The 9,802-nt window shown below is 51.4% G+C and overlaps 1 protein-coding gene across 1 annotated transcript; it reads right to left on the reverse strand.

Moving 5' to 3' along the window:
• Positions 1-918, reverse strand: LOC132321499 (olfactory receptor 14C36-like). Its single transcript, XM_059834993.1, has one exon. It carries the CDS (start codon positions 916-918, stop codon positions 1-3), a length of 918 nt encoding a protein of 305 aa, XP_059690976.1.
• Between the last annotated feature and the right edge of the window lie 8,884 nt (positions 919-9,802).

A 9,802-nucleotide genomic window follows, 5' to 3' on the forward strand; every position in this document is an offset into this window, starting at 1 on the left:
TCAACCAGTCATGAGTTTCCTTAGGGCATCCTTGAGCTCCTTATTCCTCATGCTGTAGATGAGGGGGTTCACTGCTGGAGGCACCACCGAGTACAGAACTGCCATCACCAGGTCCAGGGATGGGGAGGAGATGGAGGGGGGCTTTAGGTGGGCAAACACTCCAGTGCTGAGGAACAGGGAGACCACAGCCAGGTGAGGGAGGCACGTGGAAAAGGCTTTGTGCCGTCCCTTCTCTGAGGGGATCCTCAGCACAGCCCTCAAGATCTGCACATAGGACAGCACAATGAAAACAAAACACCCAAAAGCAAAAGAAACACTAACCACAATAAACCCAACCTCCCTGAGGTACAAGTCTGAGCAGGAGAGCTTGAGGATCTGTGGAATTTCACAGAAGAACTGGTCCACAGCATTGCCTTGGCAGAGTGGTAATGAAAATGTATTGGCTGTGTGCAGCACAGCATAGAAAAAAATACTGCCCCAGGCAGCTGCTGCCATGTGGACACAAGCTCTGCCGCCCAGGAGGGTCCCGTAGTGCAGGGGTTTGCAGATGGCAACGTAGCGGTCGTAGGCCATGATGGTGAGAAGATAAAACTCTGCTGACATGAAAAGGACAAACAGAAAGACCTGGGCAGCACATCCTGCAAAGGAGATGGCCCTGGTGTCCCAGAGGGAATTGGCCATGGCTTTGGGGACAGTGGTGGAGATGGAGCCCAGGTCAAGCAGTGAGAGGTTGAGGAGGAAGAAGTACATGGGGCTGTGGAGGTGGTGGTCACAGGCTATGGCGGTGATGATGAGGCCATTGCCCAGGAGGGCAGCCAGGTAGATGCCCAGGAAGAGGCAGAAGTGCAAGAGCTGCAGCTCCCGTGTGTCTGCGAATGCCAGGAGGAGGAACTGGGTGATGGAGCTGCTGTTGGACATTGGCTGTTTCTTGGTCTGGGGCTCTGTCCAAAGAAGGAAAAGACAGGAAAAAATTAGGACAGAAAAGCCACTCAAATTTTCATAGCAATCCCCCCCAGTTGGAATACATTTCCATTCTCCAGTTTGTGCTGGCTGAGTGTGCTGTGAGGACCAGGACCTCTGCCCGGGTGCTGCTGAGGAGACAGCTTTGCTCTGCTGCAGGGGGTACATGGGAGCTGGATGGGACAGCTCCGATGTTCACAGATTTCAGATGTCAGATATAATGTACCTTTCATTGAAAAGTTCAATATCTGCACTCATGACTCGGAAGAACATGGACTGCGGAAGAGAGGCTCAGCATCTCTTTTTAATAATTTTGTCTGTGTTTTTTCTTTTCCACAATCACATCTGGCGGGTGTTATTTTTAGGGGTAGAAATCCTCATTTTTATGACTGAAAATGTGAAGTGTCTTGAGATGGGACAGGCAAAATGGCTCAGCTCTTTGTAATTTAATGCAGAGTCAGGAGAGCTGCAGTGTCCATCAGCCCTTTTCCCATCTGCCCTGTGCTTTCACTTGTGCTGCCTTGAAGAGGACTTCACACACAAATTACTCTTTTAAAAAAAAATGCTAAACCTGAACTCTGATGAGACCAGAGGAGTCCTGTTTCAAAGGACAGCTCTGAAAACTCTTCTCCAGCCCAGCCCAGAGGTGGAGGTGTGATGGAGAGGGCAGGACACGACCCCTCCCAGAGAGAAGCAACTGACTCTGCGAGGAGAGTGCCGACCCCCAAGGAAAGGCTCCGCACTCCCGAGGATCCCACAGCAGAGCTGCGCCTTTCTGGGGGGCAGCTTACAAGCCCTACAGGACAGGCAAAGCAGAGACTCGGGGGTCCCTCCGATGGGAGGTTCTACAGAGAGAGTCAGCTCATTGCCCCGCAGACAGTGCCCAGCAGACATCTGCAGGGAAACACAGAAAGAGAGCTGCCTGAGCGCACCCTCCCCCTGTGCTCGTTTGCAGTGTCCTCCCAACCCCGTCCCTGTCTCTGCTGCCTGCAGCTGTCCCTGCCAGGAGCTGGTTCTCTGTCCCCTGTGTCTCCTCCCTGGCAGTGCTCACAGAGCCCATCCCACCCGCTGCCTGCTCAGCTCTGCCCTGCAGAGCCCTCCCTGCAGCAGGACACTGCCCAGGGGCATCTCTGGGTGTGCAGGCTCTGAGGGGAACATCAGACCAGCCCTGGCGAGGCTGGAAAAGTGACACTGATGCTGTCTGTGACCACGGCATGGTGATTTCCAATACTCCCCGCTTTATTCACCTCTAAGAGGAACAGACTTGGAATGTCAGTGCCTCCTCCGGAAATGAGAGATTAATTGCTATGTCCCATTGCCCACCCAGACAATCCAGAGGAGAAGAGTGAAAGACCAGGATCCTTCCCTTTCAGGCAGCCCCTGCCTTGCTGTGCTTCCTGAAAAGTCTCCTGGGAAGATCCTGCAGAGATGTGGAGCTGTGAGCAGCCCTGACCCACACAGCACCCTCTCAACAGCAGAAGCACCCTGCCATTGCACTGGTCTCTCCTTCCACCCCCAGCTTCTCCCCACAGCGCCGTGGGGAGCTCCCCGGGCAGGCTGAGTGCTGACCCTGGCAGGCGGCAGAGTCCCTGCCCCAGCACCCAGCCCCGGGGGTGCAGGGACCCTGCTCGGAAGGACAGCCCTGGGCACCCCTGGCTGCACACCCACCTTCACACCCTGCAGCCGTCCCTGGCAGAAGGCAGCCCTCATGCCCTGTCCCTCTGATGGTGCAGCAGGGAAGCCCTGCTCTGGGGCACCTCCTCCTCCTCTATACAGGAGTGACATTCCTGGGTACCATGCCAGCTTTACGAGAGCCCTCCATGAACTGCAGCTGCATTGCCCTGCAGCCAGAGACTTACCGTGTCAAGGGCTGTGAAGATTTCTCCTCCAGTGAGCTCGCCTCTGTCCTCCCACCCCAGACTGCCTTTAACCTCTCTCTGCCTTGATCCTCTCCCCTCGGTGCCTGCAGGCAGTGCCCTCAGCCCTGCTGCGCTCTGCAGAGGAGCTGCTCCTGGGCAGAGCTGTCTCTCGGCAGTGCTGCCCGCTTGCCATGAGCTCCCTCTGTCCCAGGAGCCCGGCACAGCTCAGCAGCAGAGGACCATCTCAAGGGGTTTTAATGACCCCTCGGGTGGGTTTGGTGCAGAGTCCATGAACCTCAGACAGTGAGAGGGAGTTGAAGAAACCTCTCAAGAAGTCAGTGTCTGATGCAATCTCCACTGTTTCTTGGAGTGTTACTGGGTCCCACGGAGGGACATTGCTGACAAAGCCTCCCCAGGGGCTGCTTAGAGCAGAAAACTCCGGGCAGTGATGACAGGTAGGCAAAGGCAATGTGAAGGAAGAGATTCTGAGTAACCCTGGATGTGTTACCTAAAGGCAAAGGGCCAAGCTCTGACCCCCAGCCCCTGGGAAGGGAGATCCGGTCCCTCACACATTGCTCAGGGCTCTTCCTGGGGCGGTGTGATGTGGGGATGGGCAATGCCCAGGGCAGGACTACGGTACGATACCTCCCAGGCTCCCAGGTGGGGAAGGGGAGGCAATGAGCCCCGAGTGCTGTAAGGACAAGGTGCTTCCTCATGGGTGTCAGTGGCAGAGACAACAGCCACAGCCGAGGAGGGAAAGAGCTGATCTCTCTTGGGGGCTTTTCTGACTTTCTCCATCCCTCTCTCATCTCCACCATTGGCTGTCCTACGGTCTCCCACACCTGCACCTCTCTCTGCAGGCTGTAGACATCCACCCTGCTACCCCACCTGGCTCTCACCTGAGCATCTTCCTTTACTGATATCTCTCCATCCTTCCTCGTTGTCCCTTGCAACACAAAGCCTTGGGTTGATCCAGTCTCCTTCTGGGTGACTTCTTATACCACAGCACTGCCCTTCGAGTGACATTTCTCTTTCCTTGTGTCCAGTCTGGAGCTCTCCAGCTGCCCTTTGTGCTATAAGTTCTCCCTCATGCCGCTTCCCCCTATGAAAAAAAGATTCCATCATCCCTGAAACCACCTTTCCAGCAGTCTCAGGCTAATCCTATACTGCTCTGAGCCTCTCTGTCACTGGGTCAATGCTGCCCAGGTCCCTCAGCCGCCCCACACAGGTCATATTCACCCAGTCCCGTACCCCATCTTGGCAGACCTGCACTCAACACTCTCTAGTTCCTCCTGACTTCTCCAAATTGGGGAGCCGCCCACTGGGACACACCCATGTGTGTGGAGCCACACCAGTGCTGAGTCAAGGGGGATGATCACTCAAGTTGTCTGGGTGGCCCACACTCCTCCTAACACAGCCCCACGTGCAGCTGCCCTTGTTCATAGGGACCGTACGCTACTGGTTGTAGTGCATCCCTCGTAGTGCCCAGGCCCTGCTCCTCAGCTGCTCACGTCCCAGCCTGTCCTGATGTATGGGGTTATTCTCCCCACGCCCCCCACCACTGCAGCTCGGATGCAGAAATGTTGAACCATACGACTGTCACAGAGTTCCTTCTCTTGGGCTTCCCCTCCCTCCACCATCAGGAGTCCCTCATGGCAATCGCTCTCCTGGCTTCACACCTGGTAATCTTAGGGACAAACCTGCTGATCATTCCCTCATTCTTGCTGAAGGAGACCTCCACAGTCCCACGTACTTTTCCCTCTGTAACCTCTCCTGTTTGGAGGTTTTCATCACCATATCCATCATACCCAAAGCTGTAGGAAACTTGTGCATGGCCAGCAAAGCCATATCCTGCCCAGGCTGCTTAACTCAGTGCTACTTCTGCTCCCTTCTGGGCTGCATCTTCATGTATGTCCAGCCTTCAAGTCACCACATTTCCTGAAACAAGGCAGTGGCCCTTCTCAACACAGTGCCAACTCCTTTGATGAGTCCCTTTGTTTTCAGCCTCAGGAACCAGCTGATGAAAGATGCTCTCAAGGCAGGTTTCAAAAGAAGTGGGATAATCTTCAGAAACTGCTTTTCCACCTGAGGAGAGGTGTTGTAAGTGGATTTTGAAAGGGGAGAGGGGTGGGGAGGGCAAACACATGATTATGATGCATCTGCAGAAATGAGACCTCTCTTTCTTAGCAGTGTAAGATCTCCTTAATCGAATATCACACCAGACTCTCTTCTGCAACACGTCATCATAAGATGACCCTGCATAGCAATGCCTTTCAAATGACCTACAAGCACTTTACAAACCCTGGTGAATACCACAGTGGCATTTTCTAAGCGTGCAAACCAAGACAGAGAGCAACAAGCAGAGGACTTCATCCCTCCATGGCACACCCAATTCTCAACAAGCTTCGCCCTCGTCCGGTTCTCATGCAACTGCGCCTTCCTTCTAAATCTGGTTTCCTGATTATTTTGGTGACAGATCTTTGCTGAACCTCTTAGTCTTTAGGAAATGACAGGACATAGGTGGAACACAATGAAGAGAACAATAACAGCTTAATTTTTCCACCAAGTGGAAAATACATCTCCGTTAACGTCCTGGTCAGAACAAAAACATGCCTGAAATTCAGTCCAGTTGAACTGTTGAGAATGACCTCTCTTCTAATTTGGTCCAGAATCTAGAATATTGGTCAGGAATGTAGTTTGGAGTAACAGTGCACCTGTCTCCATATCACTCATGTTTGGTGAAATAAATGTCCAGTCCTTGACACAATGCTCCCAGAGCCAATACTTCAGCTAATCCAGCACATTCAGTGGAATTCGCTTGTTCAGACATAGACTTTTATAACTTTAATGTCTAAAAAGATGAGTTCATTCTCTGGCCTCCTTTGATAGCGGGGAAGGATCAGCACTCTAGAAGGTGATATCGTCTCCTCCTACAGTGGTCTTCAGGAGAACTGTACTTAGCATAGACTTGGCAGCTTAGTTTTCCCATAGGTAATGCCAAGTGCCCTGAGCCACATACCGGGCAACGTGTGGTCGTTTGCAGAAGAGATGGACTCTTGCTCAGCGGGGCCATCCTTTGAAGACATGAGGGTTACAACTGTGCCTTAAAGTCTCTCCCAAATTAAAAGGAAACCTCTCCTCTTCTCTAATCCCTGCCACAGTGTTGCCTGTTTGTGCCAGGGGCTCTTTGCACAGCGGCAGCTATGAAGCGAGACCACGTGTTTTGGTACAGCCCTGTCCTGCCTGTCTTCTCATTCCAGCTCCTCTTTCTTTAGATACCATCTCTGTGTCCTGGACACTGCTGAACCCAGATACAGGCAGCGTGGTGGTCAGTGCAGTCAGAGCTGTGGGGCATAAGCTAATGGGCACTCACACACCTCAGTGGACAGGCAGAGGTTGGGGCAGAGTGTATGGGGCCAGCGTGCCAAGACATGTCCCTTATGTTCTCAACTCTCTTAATCTCTCGCTGTCTCTTTCTCCATCTTGCTCGTATCTTAGGGATCCATCTCAATCCCTCAGCTCTCTCACAGTTGTCTCTCAGCCGTCTACATGGGATGTGATTTAGAGCGAGCAGTGAATCTGAGGCACCCTCCCCATGGAAGCACCTTCAGGAACAACGCACCCCAGTGTAGGTGGGGTGAATGACTGGGCTCCTCCATTCCAGGAGCTCTCTGGGCTGTCTAGGTGACTGCCTCAGCCATCTCCAACTCACGGTAAAGATAGGAAGTTTGAGACAGGGAATCATCAGGGACTTGTGCCAAATTGGGGAGCCACCCACTGGGACACACCCATGTGTGTGGAGCCTTCCCATTTGGACTCACACTTGTACCCTACATCTGCACCAGAGCTGCAGTCCTGAGGATCCCAACCACCATGGGGAGGCAGAAGGCCTTCTCCACCCGCTCCTCTCACCTCATCGTGGTGACTGTTTTCTATGGCACCCTCGTCCTTGTCTATATGACACCCAGGACAGCCTCCCTGAGGCAGCTCCATAAAGTCCTCTCCTTTTTCTACACCATCCTCACGCCCCTGGTCAATCCACTCTTCTGCAGCCTGCGGAACAGGGAGGTCGAGGGGGCTCTTGGAAATGCACTCAGAAAAACTGTGGCCTGCATTGAGAGCTCATACATGTTGTGATCCACCAGGAATAAACAGGTGGTGGATCTCTTTTGATCAAGTGGGGACCACTCGTAAGTGCCTCTTTTGTGTACCAGGTATATCTTTAGAAGTGCAGAATCTTGGGACTGGTTGTGGAATGAGAAGCGGGAGAAGGGAATTTGTGTCTTAAAGAAATATAGGTCTGGTCTTGAAGAGTGTAAAAAACTTGCCTGGCTTTCTTCCTTCTTTAAAGTAAAGCCAGTTGTGATCCTGGAAGTGGGAGCTGTTGAAATGCCGGACCTGCCCAGGAGTGGGAGGAAACTGACTCTAAGCATGCTGTTTTCTCTTCTGTCACCCAGCCAGGCTGAGGCGTGGCATTCCTGCATGTCTGGGATTCCTCTGGGCATCTCCCTATTGGCAGGGAGAAGTGGGCAGCTGGATCAAGCCCTTCCACTGGACATGTCTAAATCCAACTCGGTGAATCCCATCCCTCTTGTTCTCTGGGCTTCCTAGCAGAGGACAACTGTGAAAGCTAGTCTGATAGGGTCAGCGCCTCTGAAAAAAAAAAAAGTAGATCCTTGCGCAGAGGAAAGATGCACAAGTTGGGTCTCAGTTTCCCCATCTTTTAACACAGAAATCATTACTTCCCCCTTCTTTCCTTCTCATATTCTGACTCCCATCCAACAATGTAATTACTTATTTGTGTCCCACTGTCTGACTTAGATACTGCAATCCGAGTCCTCCTGTTTTCTTCTTTCTTGCAAAAGAGAGCAAGGTCAGCTCATGGGGCATGACTGAGCACAGACACCCCCAGCAGCAGGCTCTCCCCATTTCCTAGGCTGAGGCAAGCGCACAAGGTGGGAATGTCTCCATCATCTCTGATTTGCGCAAGGGCCTTCAGCCCTGACATACTCCCACAACACACTTGTTCCTCCTCCACCCACAGACAGAAATTCCTTCCCACTTCCAGGCTCAGGTCTTGGCTGCAAGAATTTGCTGCACTTCAGAAGAGGCCTTGAGCTTCTTGGCTCTTCTTGGTGCTTAAGGCAATCTTCTGGGCTCCCTCCAGATTTCATGGGGGGACTTCTTGTCTCTAACAAGGACTTTATGACAAGTTTTTATGAAATGTTTGTTTTTCTGTCATTCCTGTGTGTGGAAAGAGTAGACACAGAGAAGGAGGATATACACCAAAAGGGATGCGAGTGAAGTGCCAGTAAGAACCAGGTGAGCTCCCCCCATGCCTGTGGCTTCCTGGCAAGGAGTCTGTCCTGAGAAGGGGATCCAGCCTCTACCCCACTCTGGAGTGGGGAATCAGCAGCACTCGTGCCTCCTGGGGGACACAAACGATGACTTTTCAAGGGCACCTTTCCTCTGAACTGCTGTAGATTTGTCCTTGAGGATGAGGTATAATGGCCAGCACTGCAAATACTGATTTAACTGGCATTGCCCAGAGTGGTCATCAGAGATGCAAACTGCTATGCTGCAGATAATTATATTAAGGCAGATTAATGTTGCGGGTTTGGTTTTGTTTTGTTTCTTCTTTTTTGATACTGATACTCTTAGGGAAATCACACAAGCATCTGAAGGATTATTGAAGGTTTTCTGAGAGAAGCCCCAGCAGATTAGCATCTCAAGCAATGGGGTGCCGGAGGGCAAGGGAAGGATGGTTTGGGCACTGCCCTGGGATTTGGGAAACGGAAATGAGTTCTCCTCTCCTTGACACCCTGCCCTTCTCAGTGAGGGCTGTGAAAAACTCTGCCAACTAGGTCGGAACTCACAGCCGTGTCAGGGAACTTCTGTCGAACTGCAGGAATGTGGTCCTGACAGCTCAGGCGTTGAGTTTCCATTGGAGTCCAAACTGCTACAATTCACAATGCCTCCGTCTTCACTATGACACTGGGTGTTGTGTGACACAACTGTCCTGGATCTCCAGGCAGGATGGGCAAAAGTTTGATACCTGAACCAGAACTTTTCCTCTTCCTGGAAATGTCAATGCCACAGGCTCGAGCCAAGAGGCCCAAGAAACAAAACTTCCCAGAGAATCAAGTAATGAAAACCTCCCCCCAGCTGTGGGACTTGCTCTTGACTGACAGAGAATTTGTGAGTCTGGACAAATTTGTGAGTCTTCACCTATTTTTCCCTCTCTCTTTGTAACTTGGCTCTCAGCATTTACATATTGAAACTGCTTTGCCACTTTGAAAATGTGTCTTTGAGAAACTAGCTCGGGATATTTTTATTACCTTTTTTTTAGCCCAAATGAATATGCAGCATTGAAGTGGGTTTCCATATATGGAGCAGTTTTGCACAATGTCTGCTCCAAGAGGAGAAATATCTCAGCCTGCATCTGGAAATGAATGAAGCTGTGGGGGGTAAATGTGCTTCTTCAGACAATATGTGGTATGCATGCAAGAGAAAATGTTGTGAAGGTGATTGGGCATGAAAGAAATGGAAAACTGCCCATCCAATGGAGCTCTGCAAGCGGAGGATGGAGCCGTACATAACTTGGCATGATCCAAGTGGGATCAGCATGGAGAGAAGACTTTTGTAGGGAAGGCGTTGCAATGGAGTACCTTGACGTCACCGAACTGAAAAAGAGAGATTGGACAGTGTGCTGAAGTGACAGGCAGAAGTGTCCTCGGCTAAAAGACCTTTGCTAAGAGGACTTTGGAGGGATTTGGGTTGCAGAGATTTGAGGTCGTCCTTTCAAGACCTAAGCAAGCTGAGCTTTGGAGACAAGTGAAAATAAGGAAGCTCTCAAGGATGTTTTGGGATTCGTTGTACTATCTTTCCTCTCTCTTATAATTTAAAGATTACAGTATTGCCCTTAAGTAATCCATGCTCCATATCTTTTTTCTCTGCTTTTTTGAGGAGGGGGAGGTGGAAGA

This window comes from Gavia stellata, unplaced genomic scaffold (genome assembly GCF_030936135.1).
Source record: "Gavia stellata isolate bGavSte3 unplaced genomic scaffold, bGavSte3.hap2 HAP2_SCAFFOLD_42, whole genome shotgun sequence".
NCBI lineage: Eukaryota > Metazoa > Chordata > Aves > Gaviiformes > Gaviidae > Gavia > Gavia stellata.

What these genes read in the sequence shown, in the direction of transcription:
- LOC132321499 (XM_059834993.1), bottom strand. Translation starts at nt 918, where the DNA reads ATGTCCAACAGCAGCTCCATCACCCAGTTCCTCCTCCTGGCATTCGCA.